The sequence below is a fragment of the Dicentrarchus labrax genome, unplaced genomic scaffold, assembly GCF_905237075.1.
Source record: "Dicentrarchus labrax unplaced genomic scaffold, dlabrax2021, whole genome shotgun sequence".
NCBI classification, from domain to species: domain Eukaryota; kingdom Metazoa; phylum Chordata; class Actinopteri; family Moronidae; genus Dicentrarchus; species Dicentrarchus labrax.
In genome coordinates this window covers 14,612,938-14,635,548 of record NW_026136709.1, presented here as the reverse complement: position 1 = coordinate 14,635,548, position 22,611 = coordinate 14,612,938, and the positions used below count along the sequence as shown (strand labels likewise).

The 22,611-nt window shown below is 38.4% G+C and overlaps 4 protein-coding genes across 5 annotated transcripts in view; all 4 read right to left on the bottom strand.

The window, feature by feature from the left end:
- Nucleotides 1-647: 647 nt before the first annotated feature.
- On the bottom strand, nucleotides 648-5,207 carry LOC127369326 (solute carrier family 22 member 13-like). The gene is made up of 10 exons (XM_051410580.1): nucleotides 4,833-5,207; nucleotides 4,601-4,704; nucleotides 4,254-4,408; nucleotides 3,923-4,094; nucleotides 2,940-3,060; nucleotides 2,767-2,861; nucleotides 2,217-2,431; nucleotides 2,001-2,109; nucleotides 1,277-1,471; nucleotides 648-1,185 (listed from the first exon to the last, which is right to left on the bottom strand). The coding sequence occupies exons 1-10, from the start codon at nucleotides 5,205-5,207 to the stop codon at nucleotides 1,128-1,130; spliced, it is 1,599 nt and encodes a 532-aa protein (XP_051266540.1). The 3' UTR covers nucleotides 648-1,127.
- Nucleotides 5,208-6,675: 1,468 nt separating this feature from the next.
- Nucleotides 6,676-10,546, bottom strand: LOC127369327 (solute carrier family 22 member 13-like). Its single transcript, XM_051410581.1, has 10 exons — nucleotides 10,177-10,546; nucleotides 9,732-9,835; nucleotides 9,326-9,480; nucleotides 8,497-8,668; nucleotides 8,300-8,420; nucleotides 8,095-8,189; nucleotides 7,796-8,010; nucleotides 7,504-7,612; nucleotides 7,194-7,388; nucleotides 6,676-7,098 (listed from the first exon to the last, which is right to left on the bottom strand). The coding sequence occupies exons 1-10, from the start codon at nucleotides 10,537-10,539 to the stop codon at nucleotides 7,032-7,034; spliced, it is 1,596 nt and encodes a 531-aa protein (XP_051266541.1). The 5' UTR covers nucleotides 10,540-10,546; the 3' UTR covers nucleotides 6,676-7,031.
- Nucleotides 10,547-13,469: 2,923 nt separating this feature from the next.
- LOC127369324 (solute carrier family 22 member 13-like) lies at nucleotides 13,470-18,412 on the bottom strand. 2 transcript variants are annotated; one of them, XM_051410577.1, is made up of 10 exons: nucleotides 17,752-18,412; nucleotides 16,261-16,364; nucleotides 16,031-16,185; nucleotides 15,704-15,875; nucleotides 15,485-15,605; nucleotides 15,280-15,374; nucleotides 14,981-15,195; nucleotides 14,661-14,769; nucleotides 14,352-14,480; nucleotides 13,470-14,256 (listed from the first exon to the last, which is right to left on the bottom strand). In XM_051410577.1, exons 1-10 carry the CDS (start codon nucleotides 18,124-18,126, stop codon nucleotides 14,190-14,192), a joined length of 1,542 nt encoding a protein of 513 aa, XP_051266537.1. In that variant the 5' UTR covers nucleotides 18,127-18,412; the 3' UTR covers nucleotides 13,470-14,189. The 2 variants fall into 2 exon arrangements, with proteins under 2 accessions (XP_051266537.1, XP_051266536.1); XM_051410576.1 differs by having other exon boundaries at nucleotides 14,352-14,546; nucleotides 17,752-18,410.
- An 821-nt stretch (nucleotides 18,413-19,233) lies between these two features.
- Nucleotides 19,234-22,611, bottom strand: part of oxsr1b (oxidative stress responsive kinase 1b) — a 39,088-nt gene continuing 35,710 nt past the window's right edge. Inside the window, exon 18 of the mRNA XM_051410573.1 lies at nucleotides 19,234-22,414. Coding sequence (XP_051266533.1) covers nucleotides 22,340-22,414 — 75 coding nt within the window. The 3' untranslated portion in view covers nucleotides 19,234-22,339. The remainder of the gene's footprint in view (nucleotides 22,415-22,611) is intronic.

Here is a 22,611-nt window from a genome sequence, read left to right as displayed (position 1 = left end):
CAAACCACTCTTGTCACAAACCAGATCAAACTGAAAAGAGAAAAGGATGGTGAGAGGTGAGAGCAGGGCCACAGCAAGGGATTTTAGGCTTAATACCCTAAACTGAGGGACTGCAACAACCCTGAGGTGTTGTTTGCTTGCTTACCTCTGTCACAATACTGGAATCACCTATGGCTGCCTCATAGTCTCATCCAACTGTGCATCCAGTTGTACTGTTAATCCCAAATGCTTCAATGGTTTCCAAATCCAAATCCACAGGGGTAAACATTTTACAGCTTTCATCCTTCCATCCTTGTTCACTGGCAGGGTGAGATTTCTTTGTTGCTCATCTGTCAGGTTGGGCCCACACTCCAAGATCCAGTCAGTGTTGCAGTGATGAGGGAAGCTTGTGCCTGTAAACACTTGACCAACCATCTCCTTTAGGATTTGTCAAAGGTTGCTCATATTAATATGTAGCTGTTGCAGTGCTTCCTCATCACAGTGCAGTATGACGTATGTATGCACCAAGCTCTAAGTGTCATAAGTCTAGCAGGAAAGATTGACAATCTGATCTTGCTAATCAATCTTTAATCCATTACAACCAAAGAGTGTGAGATATCACTCACAGTCGGCTTCATTGTTTAGTAGGAAATAACAAGGCTAATTCTTTAAGCTTACAGTTCAAGTTCAACTTTAGTTGATGACTTTAATCTTTATTAATGATTTTATACAAAGAGCTTCATAGTTCAGAGGGACAAGAGAAATTAAACAATGAATACAAATCATATGTACAACACACAACTTCAAACAGACTGCAATAAACAGGAAGTTATGCCCTTTTGAACCGCTCACTGTCTGCCAGATGTCAAACCCTGTTTGGATCAAGTAAACTTTGCTTTTACCTTAGCTGCCATGTGTATCTCTGATATAGATGTATGTAAATATGTTATATGTTGGGAGTGGAACACACATTTACTTGACTTAATAAACAATTTGTGTGAATAAATCCATTTCTAATAAACTTTCAGGTATAAAAATGCTACCTAAATAATAATTACTGACCAGTATTATTAACTAAAACAGTTTACAGCTTTCTTACTTGATAATAAATAAGCAAAACTATGGACTTATTATGATTTCAGTACAAGTTACAGTTCTTCATTAATTTGTTCAGCACTGTCCCCCATAGATTCAGTCACCGGTTTCCTAAAATCAAAAACAGAAAAAAGTATTTACACTTAATACAGTTTGTGTAATCAGATTTCTTTTAAAATGAAAACATGTATTCTCAGCTCACTTCAGCTCAGTGTGGTCTTGAAGTTCAACATTGAGGGTTTCAGGCAGCAACAAACAGAAACCCGCAGCAGCAATGGGGATGATGCCATATATCAGCATGGGGATGGTGTAATGGTAGACCTGCAGGAGCCTGATCAGTGGAGCGAGGATGCCCGCCGCACGAGCACACATGGAGTTAAAACCTACCCCATTGTGCCTGCAAGAATGCACAATGATTGAGATGAATGCTTTAGATTGCAGCTTACAAATTAGGGTGTAATTATTAAGTGTATAAAAATACTTGCTGGGTACCTATACCAAGACAAATATATAAGTACAAGAGGAGAAGTATCTGTTTGATAATATATATAGCACAGTGATCTCATTACTGTGTAACAAGGACATTTCGAAATTTATTGGGAAATTGGTAAATAAAAGTGTAAAATGTTTTTAAATAAAGAGTATTTATTGTTATTAATATAGTGGTCCCATGTTCACTGTATAGTGTAATTTCTGGACATGCGTGCTGTAAAATAAAGCAGTCTCTTGTTTGAGCCCTTTACTATTAAAAGATATTGGATATTCAGGCTTTAATATGTAACATTCCTTGTTGCGATATAATAACAGTGCAGTCAAAAAATACCATGAAACAGAAAACAAAATATGTCAAATTCAGTGTTAAAACAGATCAGTGTCACCAAGATTTCTTATGTGATCATGAGCAGCAGCAGAAAGAGTGACATTACCTTAAAATGGTTGGGTATAATTCTGCAGTGTAAACGTAGGCTGTGCTGAAAGAGGCAGTCGCAGCAAATTTCCCCAGTACAGCTATGGTTGTTACCACCACTGGAAGATCTGATGGAAAAATAATATCTTCAAAAAAACAAAAATAACTGTACAAACAACTGACACACATAACCTTAAAGAGAAGTTTTAAGATATGTCTGAGGTTTTGAAAGTACCATTTGGGATAGCAAGCACCATGAGGCAAGCAGCACCCCCAAAGAACAGGTAGCACACTTGACATATTCGCCTTCCAAAGTGCTGAATTAGACCCAAAGCGCTCAGGTTTGCAGGAATTTCGACAAAACCAAAGATGAACTGCGTGAGGTAGACATTCAGGCCAAAACCACCGACATTCAGGCTCAATCCATAGTACAGAAGACTTGCTGCAAACCTAGTGTGAGTTAGAGAGGTATATTCAGTTGTTTTCTACTATTTAAAGGACCAGTGTGTAGGATTTAGTGACATCTAGTTAGGGTTGACCAAAAATCGGCCTGGCTCTGATTCTCTGTATTATTTTTTTAACCCGATCGCCAGTGAAGCGAGGGAGTTACAATCTGCAACTACACTCCTAGATGCCACTACATCCTACACACTGATACTTTAACATACAAGATTATTGGGACAAATGTGTACTATTAACTCTGTAACTATTACAGATCATTACTAAACATCAGTGATATGAAGTGACAGCAGCATGAACAATTATATCAGTTAAAGAAGACACACCAGTTATAGGCCATTATGATGGTACGTTTTCTCAAATACGATATTCGGAAGATGTCCAACATGTTTCTTCTTTCGAATGTACCCTCCATCTCTACCTAAACAAGTAAAAAGTATGTTTTAGAAAATGTAGCCTCCGTTTGTCATAGAGTCAAAGTGCGTTTGATGCATCTCACTTTTTCTAGCTGATCTTCAGGGAGCATCCTCCCATTCACCCTGGCTGCCCTCCGAAGCTCCTTTAGTGCCTCCTCCTTCCTGCCCTGGGCCAGGAGCCAGCGAGCTGACTCAGGTAGAAACCTGTTGGAACACAGGTTCAAAAACAGAAAGTGTGGCTGACCCCTTCTAAGTCCCGCCCCTTTTTGCTCTGTGCTGCAAATAGCAGTTGAGCAAGCCTTAGTCAGTCTGTGTTGAAAAGACAACCACATCTCAAAAATAGTTAAAAGATAAAAGCGACATATATATAATGACATCTCATGTTAGCCAAATGCTAACTAACATCAACTTTATATAAAATGCTACCTAACTTGCAAATATATATCAATCATGAGTTAGCTAGTGTTTTGCTACCTTCAGCTAACTTAAGATCAGGCATCACATTACTGTTAGAAGAAAAAAGACGTAATCAGATTACAGTTACATTTGGTAAAAATGGGGATTATTTAGCAGGATTACAATTCTACAATTTAAAATACATCAGTTTTTCTCTTAATAAATACAGAAGCAGAGAACACATTTCTGATGCAAAAAACACTTCCATTTTCCTTTTTCTTTTCTTTTTACATTTTTGTTTGTCTTAAAGAATACACTTTCATCAATACTTCTTATTGATATTTCTTCTCTTTTGTTTTTATTAGCATATTTGGTGTTGAGGTAATCCGAAAGTAATTGAAAGTAATCAAGTTGCGACACTTTAATATTGTGATACTTGGATTTTGCTACTTTTGTTAAATTTTTTCACAGGTAATTAGTAATTGTATCGGATTATATTTTTAAAGTATCCCTCTCAACCCTGCTGGCAACCAAGCTTGCTCAACTGTTAATGGAGCACAGAGCAAAAAGGGGTGTGACTTAGTAAGGGTCAATTATAACCCCCCTATCAAAGTTTTTGGCAAATAGCACCTAATAAACATCAAAGTATTATTGTCTGATAGCTGCTGACCAGTACAAGAATCCCAAAACAAGAACAAGAGGGCATAAAAGCACGAGCTGCAGGATCCTCCAGTTGTGGATTAAATATGCAATGCCAGACAACAGCATCAGTCCAACAGAAAAGAACATTATGATGGCCTCTGTGCACAGAGCCGTCTTAGAGGGATCAGTCCACTCCATCCCTGTATGACAGGATAAGATAAGTCACTATAACTCAGTATGGCTGATGAAAATGAGTATATAGATGATCATATGGATTGATAGATGATAGAGAAAATACAGCAAGAGCAATAATGATAACAATAATAATAATAATGGGAATGTGGAAAAAGCAGGCTTACCCATCACAGATGTGTTCATCACAATGACAACACTTGAGCTCCCACAAAAGAATTTGAGAACCATATAAAAATAGACATTGGGTGAGAAAGCAGTACCCACACCAAACACCAGAAGGAGAAGGAGTGAAAGCAGGATCGCAAAGCGCCGACCAAACCTACAGAGAGAAGAGAAGGAAGAGAATAAATGCTTCTAGTGCTTTAAAGGGCCACATTATTAAGCTAGATCCTTCTGTGTATTTCTCACAGCTTACAGTATTTTACCTACATTCTATGTTCCTATGAATAATAACAAAATTCCATAACTTGTGTGTACAAGACCAGGAAGTGGATGTGTTATGGGTTCTTACCTGTCAGAAATTGCCCCAAACACCATTGCTCCAACCAGAACGCCTGCCATGGAGAGGGACTGTGATGTCTCAATAAAACCACTCTTGTCACAAACCAGATCAAACTGAAAACAAGAAGAAATGTGAAAGGAGGAAAGGAGGTAGATAAATAAAAGAAAGAACTGAAAGCAGGACTTAGAGACCCTGACAGGCCCGCAAGACAATTTAATAATTAAGCTATTCATTTGTTTACCTCTGTCACAATGCTGGAAGTACCTATGGGTGCCTCATAGTCCCATCCATCTGTACATCCAGTTGTGCTGTTAATCCCATATGCTTCAATTGCTTCCAAATCCAAATCCACAGGCGTGAACATCTCACAGCTTTCATACTTTCCATCCTCGTTCACTGGCAGGGTGAGATTTCTTTGTCTTTCACCTGTCAAGTTGGGCCCACGCTCCAAGATCCAGTCAGTGTTGCAGTGATGAGGGAAGCTCATGGCTGTAAACACCTGACCAATCACGTCGAAAGCTGCAAACATGCTGGGGATGCATAATGCAGCCAATAATCTTTTCTGAAACAAACCAAACTCCCCAATCTCCTTTAGGATTTGTCCAAAGTTGCTCATATTGACATGTGGCTGTTGCAGTGATCCTCATCAAAGTGCAGTGTGAGATATGTATGAGCCCAGCTCTAAGTGTCATAAGTCTAGCACCATATATGAATATATCTGATCTTGCTAATTAATCTTTAATCCATTACAACCCAAGTGTGATATGACATTCACAGTTTTATGGCTTCATTTTATAGGCTAATGTGGCTAAATTTAGTGTTGTTCTAAAACCGTTATCAGTATCGTAATTGGTTGTATTAGGCATTGGCAAATACGGGTGTCTGGTCATTGGTCTGGTACAATGTGAAACATCAGAACCAAAACGCTATTTGCCATTTTTTCCCCAGAGAAGTGATGTCCCGCCACACCCTTATCCTGACTCTGACAAAGGGTTTATTTTTAATGCACACATGTCGGACCGGTACTCGGTTTTGGCTGATACGCAAAGGTCAGTGATCGGAATCGGTATCATGAAGTAAGTGTTATCAGTGCATGTGTGGTTGTTATGGCACTTGTCTTCATCTTTTAGTAAGGGACAAACGTTTTTATTGTTCTACCTATTGTAAAATCTGGGATAGATAAGGAAATAACATTTGCACTAATGATCATATCTCCATTTTAAGCACACACAAACACAGTTCACACAAAGTGGTAGCATGGAGGGAATAGAACAAAATAAAGGAGATAATAAGGACAGACAAAGCATAAATAAATAATTACACTGACCTAAAGCACTAAAAACATGTGGTCATGTCAAATCAAAAGTAATGAAAATTTGAAAAAACTGTTCAGGCAGCTGTAAAAATCTCCACTATAATTATTCATTAAATTAAATTTAAAGAGCATAAACTGCAATATACAGATGCAGATTTGTTTCTGAAAAGCTTGAACATGCTGCCAACAAGTTTTCAAGATAATGTAAAACAAACAGTTTCAAGTATTCTTGACAAAATTGCTTTTATATTTTTTAATGTGATAGAATCAAGACTGTAAGAATACTTTTTTAAAGTCAGCCAAGCATTTGGGGCCTCTTCTTCTAAATCTACTAGCAGTGGTGAACAGTTTTAGTACTAGGAGCACAATATCAAGAAAGCCATTTTTGCCATCTAGAATCCCAATTAATTACACCAAAAGACTTGTTTTGCTTTTCAAACAAGTCAATCAGAAACAGATGAGCCAGCTTGACACAGACTTGACCAACTCACAAAATAAAGATTAACATCAATACAATTTCTGCCTGAAATCAGGGACCCAGGGCTAAATTAAAGGACTTTCTGTGTCATGGGCTTCATTAAAAAAAACAACAGTTTTCCTTTTTTAAGACAATTTTTTAAAAGATTTTTTAAGGAGAGATGGGGTGACCTGCAGCAAAGCACACAGAGTTGAATCTGGGCTGCTGTAGTAAGGACTCAATCTTGATACACGATAGCTGTGAGCAGCTGTGAGCTTTTCTTGAATAATACATTTCTAAAGAACATTTCTGTCAGAGAACAAACTTGAGTCATTCCCGTGTGATGTGTCACATTTGTCCTCACTCCTATAAAAATTAGCTTGCACTTGCACACAAAACACTGTGATATCACAGATTTAATGATCAAAGCAACTGATTACATTTTGAAACACAAGCAGACAACAGTTGTTTGTTTGTTGTTGTTTTTTCGCCACAAGGGGGCAGAACTCCATGACAAAAACATCACAGGCACTGTTGCAGTTGCTATTTACTGGCCACATAATACAAGAACCAACTCTCTCTCAGTCAGTGTTCCTCTATGTTCAACACCTAGTTACTAACTTTATCCACGTCACATTATCGAACAACTATGACAGCCACTATGTAAATTACATTTTGGTGCTCTTTCCTGATTTAGTGAAGGATGCCGTCTCAGCAGCCCCGTTGTCTGGTTTTCTGAAAATAAAAATGAGAAAATTATTGTATTTAACTACCTTGAGCTTCTTGTAAGTGAAATTAGCCCTTTGTTGTGAACAGGTTCATCAACTCACGTGAGTTCAGCGTGGTCCTGGAGTTCAACATAACGAGTCTCAGGCAGTAATAAACACAAACCCCCAGCAGTAATGGGGATGATGCCATATATTAGCATGGGGATGGTGTAATGGTAGACGTCCAGGAGCCTGACAAGTGGATCGAGGATGCCCGCCACACGAGCACACATGGAGTTTAGACCTACACCATTCTGCCTACCAGTATAGACAATGGATGATGGAAGCGATCACATAGCATGAAATAATAACAAACATTTTCTGCCAATATAAAGTCTATTTTATGTTTTACCTCTGACATTACCTACCTTACCTTAGAGTGGTGGGGTATAGCTCTGCAGTATAAACGTAGACGATGGAGGAAAGGGCAGCGGCAGCTAATTTTCCCAGTACAGCTATGACTGTTACCACAACAGGAAGATCTGATGGACAAATAATGAACACAACTGTGACAGAGAAGAATATATAATTGAATGTTGTAAGCCTCACAAGGCAAATAATAATGTTAGTATTCCTTAAAATGTAATTTCTTGTTCTCAAGAATCAGGTGAATGATACATTCAAGACAGATTACAACAGGCTCCCATTAGTATATAACAAAGTACCTCTTGGAACTGCAAGTATTGCAAGACAAGCACAACCTCCAAGCAACAGGAGCCCTACTTGACATATTTTCCTCCCAAAGTGCTGGATAAGAGGTAAACAGCCCAGACGTGCAGGGACTTCTACTACACCAAAGATGAACTGTGTGAGGTAGATATCCAGACCGAAATTTCCAACGTTCAGACTCAGTCCGTAGTACATTAGATTTGTTCCAAACCTATTAACAGAGTTGAAGAGATACCTTCAGTGCAGCCACACAGATGTGGCTGTAGATGTTGTTGTGGATGAGATAAATACTCACCAGATGTAGCTCATTATGAAAGTTTGTTTTCTGAGATATGATATCCTGAATATGTCCAACATGTTTCCTCTTTTGGATGTATCCTCAGCCTCCAGCTAAACAATATAGGTGTCATTTTGTAGTTAGAGTATATTTATTTCAGTTTATCACATTTATTATTGTGTTTGATTTAGATTTAAGCCAAAGTGTTTTTGATGAAGTTTACCTTGTCTAGCAGATCTTCTGGGACCTTCCTCCCATTCACCTTGGCTGCCCTCCGGATCTCCTTTATGGCCTCCTCTTTCCTGCCCTGTGTGATGAGCCAGCGAGCTGACTCTGGAAGAATCCTAATCAAGATATAGGTCCACAATCACAAACAATAATATTTTTTTCTGTGGCCAAGTGTCCTGAGCAGCTGCTTACCAATAAAAGATTCCCAGGACAAGGATAAGAGGGCTGAAGAGTACCCACTGCAGGATCCTCCAGTTGTGGATCAAATAGGCAACTCCAGACAACATCATCAGTCCAAGAGCGACAAAAGAGTGGCAGATAATGGTGCAGAGAGCAAACTTGGAGGAATCACTCCACTCTCCACCTTCAAAGAAATAATACAGACGGAAATGGAATCATTTCTGACACGTTATTTTACCAGTACTACTCTTATTGTTACTGATCTATTTAGTAAAATGCATGTATGTTATGCTCATGTGATTCAAAAGTAGGATCAATTCAATGCATGCAACACTTAACACTGCAAATGTCACCACTGTATGAGCCAACTTTTTTAGCTTGCAACTTGTCAAAGCATCAACTCTCATTGCATCGACATAAATTTCACAAATAACCACCTCAACATGCAACTTATGAAACTGAAGGATGTTGTGTAATTATAGAGGAAACTAAACAGAATTGTGTTTTTCTATGTGGGGCTATTATTTCTAAAAAATGAAAGTTAGTTGACTTGCAGGTTATAATGGGTTTCAGCGGGCCCTTGATGCTTTTAGTTCAAATTTGAAAGTGTACATATTGGTCTGAATTAAGGAGACTTGCACCCATTGCCAAACTGTAAAGAAAGTGAATAATCAACTTCATACACTCTGCATTAGAGTTCATCACTGGAAGTCAAATGTTTTTCTATTGGCCACAAGTATTAGCAATTAAATTTAATAAAATGAAAAAATGTAGTTGCTGTTTGTATTAACAATTTTGCTCTTCAAATGGCAAATTAAGAAAAAAAGAGATGTAGACCTACCTATCACAAATGCATTACTAATAATGCCTGAAATGGAGATGCCACCTAAAAATTTGAGAACAATATAAACGTAGATGTTGGGTGAGAAACCAGCACCGACACCAAACAACAGTAGGAGAAGGAGTGAGAGCAGGACTACAAAGCGTCGACCAAACCTACAAAGAGAAGAGAAGAACTGTTACACTGGTGATTGAGTTTTGTATGTAAATGAGACATATGTGAATATTTATTTCCATTAAGTTCAGCAAGAATGTATACACTGATACACTGCAAGTATAAAATCGTATGAATGCAGACTGGTTTCTGTTTATTTCTTTGAGTTTGTCATTCAATCAAGTTCTACTGATACTAGTTTAAAAAAAATACTCAAATCACAAGTACCAAGTAAAGTAAAGTGAATGTTTACCTGTCAGCCATCTGCCCAAACAGCAGCGCTCCAACCAGAAGACCGGCCATGTAGATGGACTGTGATGCCTCAATCAAGCTGCTCCTGTCACACACCAGGTTGAACTGATAGCAGGAAGGATGGTAGTATTGATTATATTATGGAGTGTTAAACTGTGTTGTTTCCACTTGTATTTATGTATTTTCTTATGTTTTGAAAAGTCTATATTGATCCATTTTCTGGTTTAGTAATTAGAAATAAATGGAAACATGAACAGCCCTATCTAGAGCCAGTGTTTGGTTTCATTCTGGACTTCTGTAGAAACATGGCAGCCTCCATTTCTGCAAATAGATCCTCCTAAATGTAAGTTTTTACTGTTTTGAAACAGTAGGAAAGTGCAAACTGACAATAAAAATAATAATAAAAATAAAGTAGTCTAGTATAAGTATAAACAAGTATCTCTTACATCTGTCACAATGCTGGAGGAACCTTTGGGTGCTTCAAAATCTGATCCATTTATGCATCCTGTTGTATTAATCCCAATTGTTTCCAAATCCAAATCCACAGGTGTGAACATTTTACAGCTTTCATACTTTCCATCCTTGTTCACAGGGATGGTGAGATTTCTTTGTCTCTCATCTGTCAGGTTGGGCCCACGCTCCAAGATCCAGTCAGTGTTGCAGTGATGTGGGAATCTCCTGCCTGTGAACACTGGACCAAACACATCGAAAGCTGCAAACACAGTGGGGATGCATAATGCAGCCACCAAACGCTTCTGAAATAAACCAAACTCCCCAATCTCTTTCAGGATCTGCCCGAAGTTGGTCATTTTGGTATCTTAATGGGCCCGGAGTGCAGTGTGAGAAAGAGAAAGTATTACTAACAAACAGACTGCCCAAGTATAAAAGTGTAACATGTCAGGATCCCTCAGGCTGGAGTTCAGATGCCCAAATATGTGGCCCGCCCTTTTCCTCCCTGAGACTTGAAGATTCAGAATTTAATTACCATTACCTGTTTGCTCAGTAGAAGTGTTTGAGCACAGAACAGTGGAAGGGCTGAAAACGCTTATGAGGAAGAGGACACTGTGGACAGTTACGTGTGATCCTCTGACATGCCTTCTAATAAAAGTGTCTTTCTCTGTGCATCATCCTTGCTCTTAGATCCTAACAATAAGTAGTTTTCTCAAGCGAAGTCTGCACTTATAGGAAGAGTCAGGATCTAGCAGTGCCTCTCTGATTGGCCACAAACATGAGGTGCCAGAAGTCTTTTACATATGGCTTCCCTTAAATCCAGATTAAGATTTCCCTAAGTTTTAAATTCACGTAACAGAAAACTGCAAACAGGAACAGAGATGCTAAACACCCAAAGTAGTCCATGTCTCATCTGTGTACATAATAAAATGTGCAACAGGAGAATAAACACCTGGAGGGTGTGAGGAAAGGTAGGAACTATCCTTAAAGGGCAACAAACAGAAGAAAAACAAGCTCTCCTTAGCTTACCTTCAAGTTATCTTATCTAAGAATAAAACTTTAACATCCAGTTATAGTTAAGAATGGGAAAGACAGCATATGATATCATGATTAGATAAATATTCCCAGGAAAATTGTGCTTAGAAAGAGATGTAACTTAGTGCAATTTACATTTTTGTAAACATTTATCTACTTATAGGAACAACTTACTCAAAAACTAAGTGCCAAGAGGTGGCTGATATGCTCATTCTTTATTGATTAAAAATAATCAAGAGAAACAAATAGAGCAAATGAAAGAATTAAAAAAACTCAAAACAGGTGGGAAATTCAAATTCTTTGAGGAGAACACAGGGTCGACACACCTGTATATCTTTATTTCAGGTATCTTCACATGTAGCAAGAACTACATTTCAAAGACACTGAAAATCTGATTGATAAATGTTGACATTACTGGGTCATTTTCAATTTAAGGCTAGCGTAAAATTTGTTTAAAGTCAAAATACAAAGATTTCTTCTTAACATTTTATTTGCAAGCAAAAAAATTTATTCATTTTCATTCAGTTTCAGATCTACACATTAGAGCAGAATGTTAAATTAACCTGCCAATGCCATCGGTGCCAATAACTATGAGATGCACATTCATTATAAAACATCCAGAGTGTGTTTGAAAGGATGTGGCATCTGTACTGATAACGGCCTCTTTCTGCCAAATCCAAAACACATTTCTGATGGTGTCAACAGTCATAGCTTAGCTTTATTCCAGACTGGAGGGTGTAAAATCTTCATTTTAGCCAAGTGATGAAGCAGCTTTATGACTTCAGACGTTGAAAGCTGCAAACATGCTGGGGATGCATAATGCAGCCAATAACCGTTTCAGAAACAAATCAAACTCCCCAATCTCCTTTAGGCTTTGCCCGAAGTTACTCATATTGACATAATGTAGCTGTTGCAGTGCTTCCTCAAAGTGCAGTGTGAGATATGTGCCCAGCTCTAAGTACCATAAGTCTAGCACCATATAGGAATATATCGGATCTTGCTAATCAATCTTTAATCAATTACAACCCAAGTGTGATGGGTATTGGATCAGTACTCGGTTTTAGCTGTTATGCAAAGGTCAGGTATTGGAATCGGGCTGAAAAAAATGTTATCTGAACATCTCTAGCTAATTAGGGATCTAGGACTGTAGAGGTAAAGGTAAAGCTATAGATTAGATTAGATTAGATTACATTCAGCTTTATTGTCATTGCACAAGTGCATCGGTCTTTCATTTGTGGTATAATTTTAGTGCTGAATTAGCATGATACAGTAACAGTATCACCAGAATCACAATAAGAATCAGCTTTATTGGCCAAGTATGGGTTTGCATACAGTACAAGAATTTTGACTCATTTGTCTCAATGTACTTACACAGGAATAACAAATACAGAAAAACTGGAAAAGTACCAGACAGCACAATATTGAGACAGACATTTTCTGTGCCAGCTTGCATCCTAATTTATTTTGCCTACAGAAAACCTTTCTGCAAAAGGGGTCATTCAAACAAGTCAGTCAGAAACAGACTTGACCAACTCACAAAATCTCTCTATAAAAGCAAGAAATCTCTGTCTGTCTGTCTGTCTGTGTGTGTGTGCCTCAAATATCTCTGCAGATCAGGATCAGACTGACCTGAAAGTTGCAACATGGCTGCTGTGTGGTTTAAGGGTGTGCAACGTCAGCTTTGTTTGGACTACAAAGATACCGTTAATAAATTATTTCATAAATGATTTACGAATTCCACTAGCATTGTTAAGCATAGCCACCATAGTCACGTGCGCACCACAGCCATGTTTGTCTGTAGCTAGCTACTACACCTTCAAACACAACCTCATTTGGCCATCCATGAAAAAGCTACTTAACCTCCCACTTTTCAATAGCAATACATACTTCCTACGGGCACTGCACTAGTAAAAATTAACATCAATAAGCTAGCCAGCTACAGCTGATCAAATCTGCTGGCCACCTGCTAAAAATGTCTACTTCTGTCTGAAATCAGGGACCCACAACTGAATAAAGGCCTTTTGGTGTCATTTGGGCAAGTGATTTATTTTTTAAGATCCTTATTTCTATGTTTTTTGTTTGTTTTTGATAGTTATATCAAGAGAGAGAGGGAGTGACATGCAGCAAAGTGCTCAGAGTTTAGTTTAGCTTGTATTTTGTATCTACATAAGGTTGTGATATCACAGATAGGCAATACGTAAGCAATGAGCAATTATAACGATCAAAGCGACTGATTACACTTTGAAACACAAGATGTAAGACAACAGATTTTTATTATTGTTTTTTTTGCCACAAGGGGGCAGAACTTCATGAAACAAAAAACATTATAGGCACTGCTACAGTTGTTATTTACACATCAAGCAGACATGGAGCAAAGACAGCATTCATTTGTTGTGTTTCTGGCTACATAATACATGTACCAACTCTCAGTCTCTCAGTCAGTGTTCCTCTGTGTTTAACACACAGTTACTAACTTTATCCACATCAGTGACAGAACAATTGTGCAAATTCACAGCTCAAAGATGAACAAAAGTGACTCAATGTAATCAGTTACAGTGTACTACGACATGTCAAAATGTTAGCTTATTCCCATTCTCCATAATGCACTACAGTTGACTTGTAGCAACTGAAAAACATACAGGCAATACATCCATTCACACTATAACATGCGTACTGTCCATCATACATCAATTAAATTGAGGTGAGAAACAAATAGGTGCATAGCAAATACACATCATTTCATATACTGTATATACAATTCAATTCAAGTTATCAAACAGTCTATAAATTCTGTAGTAGTGAATAATTTTTTAACAGATTGTAACTACAAAACATAACATTATGCTTAATAATTTACAAGTTCAATATAACTCAGTTGAAGCTTTGCATTTGGGTAACACACCAGTAATTAGAAAAAAGGCAAACCAGTTTTCCTCATATGAAAAAGCTATGACAGCCATTGTGTCCATGTAAATTACATTTTTGTGCTCTTTCCTGATTTAGTGAAGGATGCCGTCTCAGCAGCCCCGTTCTCTGGTTTTCTGAAAATAAAAATGAGGAAATGATTGTAGTTAGCTACCTTCAGCTTCTTGTAAGTGAAATTAGCCCTCTGTTCTGAACAGGTTCATCAACTCACGTGAGTTCAGCGTGGTCCTGGAGTTCAACATTACGAGTCTCAGGTAGTAATAAACACAAACCCCCAGCAGTAATGGGGATGATGCCATATATTAGCATGGGGATGGTGTAATGGTAGACGTCTAGGAGCCTGATCAGTGGAGCAAGGATGCCCGCCACACGAGCACACATGGAGTTTAGACCTACACCATTCTGCCTACCAGTATAGACAATGGACTTAAAAGCGACCACATAGTATGAAATAGTAACAAACAAAATATTAAGTCTAATAACAGATTTCATGTTTTACCTCTGACATTACCTACCTTACCTTAGAGTGGTGGGGTATAGCTCTGCAGTATAAACGTAAACGATGGAGAAACTGGCAGTGGCAGCAAATTTTCCCAGTACAGCTATGACTGTTACCACAACAGGAAGATCTGATGGACAAATAATGAACAAAACTGTGACACATAAATTAAACATATGTGTCAGAATGCAATGCATGTCTTAGAATATTTAGATGTAGCAAGCTCACAAGGCAAATAAAAATTTAATTTTAAGAAATGTAATTTCTTGTTCTCAAGAATCAGGTGAATGATACATTCAAGACAGATTACAACAGGCTCCCATTAGTATATAACAAAGTACCTCTTGGAACTGCAATTATTGCAAGACAAGCACAACCTCCAAGCAACAGGACCCCTACTAGACATATTTTCCTCCCAAAGTGCTGGATAAGAGGTAAACTGCCCAGACGTGCAGGGACTTCTACTACACCAAAGATGAACTGTGTGAGGTAGATATCCAGACCGAAATTTCCAACGTTCAGACTCAGTCCGTAGTACATCATACTTGTTCCAAACCTATTAACAGAGTTGAAGAGATACCTTCAGTGCAGCCACACAGATGTGGCTGTAGATGTGGTTGTGGATGAGATAAATACTCACCAGATGTAGCTCATTATGAAAGCTCGTTTTCTGAGATATGATATCCTGAAGATGTCCAACATGTTTCCTCTTTTGGATGTACCCTCAGCCTCCAGCTAAACAATATAGGTGTCATTTTGTAGTTAGAGTATATTTATTTCAGTTTATCACATTTATTATTGTGTTTGATTTAGGTTGAAGGCAAAGTGTTTTTGATGAAGTTTACCTTGTCTAGCAGATCTTCTGGGACCTTCCTCCCATTCACCTTGGCTGCCCTCCGGATCTCCTTTATGGCCTCCTCTTTCCTGCCCTGTGTGATGAGCCAGCGAGCTGACTCTGGAAGAATCCTAATCAAGATATAGGTCCAGAATCACAATTATTTTTTTTTTCTGTGGCTGTAATGGAGATCATCATCTAAATCCAAGTGTCCTCAGTAGCTGCTTACCAATAAAAGATTCCCAGGACAAGGATAAGAGGGCTGAAGAGTACCCACTGCAGGATCCTCCAGTTGCGGATCAAATAGGCAACTCCAGACAACAGCATCAGTCCAAGAGGGAAAAAAGAGTGGCAGATAATGGTGCAGAGAGCAAACTTGGAGGAATCGCTCCACTCTCCACCTTCGAAGCAATAATACAGACAGAAATGGAATCATTTTATTAAGTATGTGTAACGTATTATCAATTTAATTTTATAAAATAGAATATCGTTGCTGTTTGTATTGTAATGCTGCTCTTGAAAGGGCATAATAGCAAAAGAAGAGATGTAGACCTACCTATCACAAATGCATTAGCAATAATGCCTGAAATGGAGATGCCACCTAAAAATTTGAGAACAATATAAACGTAGATGTTCGGTGAGAAACCAGCACTGACACCAAACAACAGTAGGAGAAGGAGTGAGAGCAGGACAACAAAGCGTCGACCAAACCTACAAAGAGAAGAGAAGAACTGTTAGACTGGTGATTGAGTTTTGTATGTAAATGAGACATGTGTGAATGTGTACCTGTCAGCCATCGGCCCCAACACCAGCGCTCCAACCAGAAGACCAGCCATGTAGACGGACTGTGATGCCTCAATCAAGCTGCTCCTGTCACACACCAGGTTGAACTGATAGCAGGAAGGATGGTGAAAGGAGGAGAGGACCAAAGAAAACACCAGACATATTCTAGGTTAGTAATTAGAAATAAATGGAAACCGTTTAAATTGTAGTTTTGCATCAGTATCTCTAACAAACCAAACTATTGCTGACCAGCATGTACAATAACCAGGATAGCAGGCAAGTGCCATAACTAAATGCAGTCAAAAAAGTATGGTGGTTTAGAAGGGACAAAAAGTCAAAGTCAACTGTCACATCACACAGACCAGCTGTCACACTACTTAAAAGGACCAGTGTGTGGGGTTTAGGGGCCTTTATTGTGGTATAGTTGCAGATTTGCAGCTTCCTCTCCTTTTGAGCAAAAAGAAAAATATGGTGGCCGTGAAACACACAAAAAACATGAACAGCCCTATCTAGAGTCAGTGTTTGGTTTGGCTGTTCTGTGCTACTGCCTCCACCCCGGACCAAGCGCCGAACCTGGGGCGACAAGAGCGTTCTCTGTAGCTGCCCCCTCCCTCTGGAACTCTCTCCCCAAACACATCCGTGACTGTACCGACCCTCCAACATTCAAATCACTGACAAAAACACACCATTTTAAAATTGCTTTTAATGTTTAGCTTAGTCTGATGTGTTTTTAATGTTTTACTACTTGATGTTGTTTTGCTGCTTTTATGTTTTTATGTAAAGTGTCTTTGAATATTTAGAAAAGCACTTATAAATAAAATTTATTATTATTATTATTACTGTACAAACATGGCAGCCTCCATTTCTTCAAACATATGTTCCTAAATGTAACACAGTAAATGATACAATAGAATATATTCTATATTCTTACAAACACTAGTTATTTCTCTGCAATCTGACAATAAAAACTAACTTCACATACCCACCCTGGTGGTCATGTTTGCAGCCCCATACACTGTGATTTGTTCTGACACCTTTCTATCAGAACCAGCATTAACTTTTTCAGTAGTTTGAGCTACAGTAGTTCATCTATTGAACCACAACAGGGCCAGCCTTCACTCCCCACGTACATCAGTGAGCCTTGGCTACCATGACCCTGTCGCCAGTTCACCGCTTTTCCTTCCTTTTGTTAGGTACTGACCTCTGCAGACTGGGAACACCCCACAAGAGCTGCAGTTTTGGAGATGCTCTAACCCAGTAGTTTAGCCATCACAATTTGGGCCTTGTCAAAGTCGCTTAAATCCTCACGCCGCCCATTTTTCATGCTTCTAACACATCAACTTTCAGGACAAAATGTTCATCTGCTGCCTAATATATCCCACCCACAGACCAGATAATCAGTGTTATTCACTTCACCTGTCAGTGGTCACAATAAGTAAATAGTTGAAGGGTTCAGTGTGTTGCTCTGTGGGTGTATAAACAAGTATCTTTTACCTCGGTCACAATGCTGGAGGAACCTTTGGGTGCTTCAAAATCTGATCCATTTATGCATCCTGTTGTTGTATTGATCCTGTATGCCTCAATCGTTTCCAAATCCAAATCCACAGGTGTGAACATCTTACAGCTTTCATACTTTCCATCCTTGTTCACAGGGATGGTGAGATTTCTCTGTCTCTCATCTGTCAGGTTGGGCCCACGCTCCAAGATCCAGTCAGTGTTGCAGTGATGAGGGAAGTTCATGCCTGTGAACACTTGACCAATCACGTCGAAAGCTGTAAACAATGTGGGGATGCATAATGCAGCCACCAAACGCTTCTGAAATAAACCAAACTCCCCAATCTCTTTCAGGATCTGCCCGAAGTTGGTCATTTTGGTATCTTAATGTACCCGGAGTGCAGTGTGAGAAAGAGAAAGTCGGGCTTTAAGCAACATGCAGCCACTGTCAGGCAACTTGACTCTTGACCTGCAAGTTAATGTTTAAACTGACAGTCACTGTGCTTTGACGACTGCTGCCAAGTTGCTAACAGACTGCCCAAGTATTAAAGTGTAACATGTCCGGATCCCACAGGCTGAAGTTCAGATGCCCATATCTGTGGCCTGCCCTTTTCCACCCTGAGACTCACTTAATTAAATTACCATTACCTGTGTGCTCAGCAGAAGTGTGTGAGCACAGGACAGTGGAGGGGTTGAACATGCTTATGAGGAAGATGTGTGGACAGTTAAGTGTGATCCTTTTATGACAGATTGATAACAGACTTTCTCTATGCATCATCCCTGCTTATAGATAATTACAATGGGTTGTTTTGTCAAGCAAAGTCTGCACTTATAGAAAGAGCAAGGCTCAAAAAGTCCTATCAGGGACGTATCAGCAACGCTCTTGAATGGACTTTCAGCCTCAATCTCCAAACTAGCAGTTCCTCTCTGATTGGTCACAAACATGAGGAGACAGAAATCTTTTACGTGTGGCTTCCCTGAAGTGCAAAACAAGTTAACAGAACAGAAAACAGCAACAGACCGTACAAAAAAAGGTAGTCCATGTCTCATCTGTGTACACAATAAAATGTGCTACAGGAGAATAAACACCTGGAGGGTGTGAGGAAAGGTAGGAACTACCCTTAAAGGGCAACAAACAGAAGAAAAACAAGTTCATCTTGGCTTACCCTCAAGTTATGTTATCTAAGAATAAAACTTTAACATCCAGTTATAATTAAGAATGAGACACATAGCTTTACTTTTCAAGATGTTTTTTTTGGTTCTGAATTACATTTCTGATATGTTGCTGTGTTTTCTTTCCGGTTTGTCAGTGCACTTTCTTTGCACTTCAGGGCCACCATACTAACCAGCTGACAACACGTGAATAGTTGTTAAAGAGCCCTATGGTCATATACAGAGTCCTACACAGTCAGCACTTAGTGTAACTTAGTGTAATTGACATCTGAAGTAATGATGTTCATAAAAAAACAAAGTGCCAAGAGGTGGCTGATATGCTCATTCTTTATTGATTAAAAATAATCAAGAGAAACATGCTTTGAACTCCAAAACGATCAAAAATAGAGCAAATGAAAGAATGAAAAAAAAAAAAAAAAACTGAAAACAGGTGGGAAATTCAAATACATTACAGCCTTGTTGAGTTATTGCCTGGACAAAAGTGTTTTTGTTGATCATCTGTTCAGTTGCTACAGCTCTGTTAGACTACATGGGAGAGCAGGACAGAAGCGACTGTTGGAGAAAGGATGAGAACAAAGCCATTAGATCTTCAACTCCGTTAAGAAGGAGGGCTCATACACAACACACACTCACAGACACACACACACACACACTTCTCAGGGCTCATACACACTTATCCTGTCCTAATCTGCTGTCAGCTGCAGATTAAACCAGGAGAATGGCACCAAATACTGCAGTTTAGAAACTTAAGAGTAACATTGGGTTGCTGACTTTGTCGCTCCCCTTCGAGGAGAACACAGGGTCGACACACCTGTATATCTTTATTTCGGGTATCTTCACGTGTAACAAGAACTACATTTCAAAGACACTGAAAATCTGAATCATAAACCTTGACATCATGTCAAAAAAAAAAAAAGAAGGAAAAGAAAATACACTTGGTCATTTTCAATTTAAGGCTAGCGTAAAATTTAACATGTTTAAAGTCAAAATACAAAGATTTCTTCTTAACATTTTATCTGCAAGCAAAAAAAAAAATAATCCAGAAAAATTCATTTTCATTCAATATGGCATCTGGAGGGTTTATCACATCACCAAATTAAACAGTAAAACCTTGCTGGCGTTTCAGATCTACACATTAGAGCAGAGTGTTAAATGAACCTGCCACTGCCATCGGTGCCAATAACTGTGAGATACACATTCATTATAACACATCCAGAGTGTGTTTGAAAGGATGTTGCAGCTGTACTGATAACAGCCTCTTTCTGCCAAATCCAAAACACATTTCTGATGGTTCAAAATGTCGACAGTCATAGCTTAGCTTTTCTCCAAACTGGAGGGTGTAAAATCTTCATTTTAGCCAAGTGATGAAGCAGCTTTATGACTTCAGATGTGGGTTAAAGTACTGTAAACAGGCTCCACTTGGTATCATTAAGAGTTGGAGACAGATTTGCTGCTGCTCGGCTCAAAATTGGAGGGAAATTTAAGGTGGACAGGTATTGAGCGGTTCATCAGGACAGCTGTGGCCCCACGGTAAAATATATTCAAACTTTTCAAAGGCAAAAAATGAAAAGCTTCATGAGTAAAGGTAAATGAGCGTCATACGTGACATACAGTAAGTGACAGTATGTCCTGCAAAATGAGAGAATTCAAAGCTAAATTTGCAGTGTCGTCGTCTTCCTTCACACAACGCTACAACCCACAATTGTGTCATAGGACAGAAAAAAGGCCAAGAGTGAAACACCCAGTATAAAAACAAATCAAAGCCAAATGTCATTATTTACATACTAGAGGTTAAATCAAGTACTTATGTTACATCCACATAAACAAAAATGCACTTAAGTCTTTTTTTTGAAGAAGAAGAAGAAGAATTTGAGAAACTGATTCCAAACAGACACATACTAATACAAACAGACACATCTGTTCATACAACACTTGTGGTTTCAGCTGTTGTAAAACTCTTTTACTTTACTACAATTTAAATCTATAATCAAATGTACAAAAAGACCAGTGTTGTGTATGAAATGAGTGGAGGAAAATCTGGTTTTCTTTGTGGAATTTCTGTAGTCAATATTATGTTGCACTCCTTTTTCCGTAACCATTTAGGTTTTGCAATTAGATAAATGTGTTGAAGTTTATAATCAGCCGAAGTACTGGACAATCTATAGATGTGTAATCATTTAAAACCAGTTTCAGTTCATAAAGAGACTTTCCTTTCTGATGGTGTTGGGTGTAGCGGTACTTAAAATGATAAGACTAACAATCATTAAGCTTCTTATTGTCAACAAATCCCATGAAATATTTTCTGTGCATCCAAAGACTAACATAATTGATTTCTTTGTGCCATAGAGCTCCATTCTTGCCCCAAAAAACTATTAAAAACTCATTGATGAGCCACACCGTTGTACTATGGTGGTGACATGTTTTTGCTGTAAATTGTCACTAGGGCACCAAATGTCCATTAATCCGCAGGTGAAAATAGTTCCAAATGAATACACCATTTAATTCTAATGGAATTCAGAATAATTCTGAGTAACATTTGTGTCCAGCTGTTTCAGGAAATAACTTTGACTTTAAAAAAAAATTTAACTATATTTGTGAGCCCTTTTTGAAGATTTGAATGAGCTTGAGGTTGAGTGCCACAGACAGTGCAGTGGAGTCAGAAAGTACTAAGAAACAGACTAACACATCTTTTCTTCTTTTCATGACATTTGATGATGATTAGAAAAAGATTTAATAAAACTAGCCTTATCATTTAAAGATTGTTACTGTTGGTAGTGGTCACATCTTCCTCTTGTTTCACATTACATTTGTTGTGCCACATCACGTCGGCACTCATCGGTTGAGTACAGAATTGTGTGTAGAATTTGAAGTCTAGTTGGCTTGGTAAGCTGCATCTTACCTCCTCTCAAAATGAAGTAAAAAGTTTGACACGAGCAACTGAAACCACATTTGTACATTTCAGACAACATAATGCTCCATATGGTAACTGAGGCCTTCCCCAAAACGTGCATTCAGTAGTTCAGATGAATATAAGGCATTGTTACACTTATCAGGATTCAAGGGCATTAGTTCAGATTGTGCAAATGCATCACATATTAGAGAGAAGAAAGTAACAGAATGAGGGAGACCAGAGTGGGAAATGAAAACTGTTTGTTGTAGATACTTGCATCCTTCTACATGTACGCTGTAAACTTGTTTGAGTGATTCTTATATTGTACGCTCTGATACTTCAGCCACCCAATTCAATCAGGCGGCATTGTATAATCCTATGGGTGACAAAACGGTACTGTTTTCTTTGGCAGTAGTGGTTTTCTTTACAGCCATAGAAAGAAAAAAAATGCATTAAACTATTTTTTTTTTCTTTTTTAATTTTCACATTTTTTAGGCAAGTCACGGTCCCATGTAGAACAACAGTTTAACTAATGCTGAGCTGAGCAAAGCCCATCAATTTGACATCGTCTGGTATTTCAGATCCCTCAGTTCCAGAAGCCTGTGGAAAAAAGAGGGAAGGATAAAAAGTAGAGCAAAAACATATGAGCAGTCACACTTCAAAAGAACTTTGTTCCATAAAGCTTCAAGTGAAACAATAGTCAGGTTTCCATCCAAATATAGCTCCAATCTTTTCAAAATTTTCATGAAATTGACAAAAGAAAATGTAAATTTCTGCGTGTTTCCATTAAGGATTTA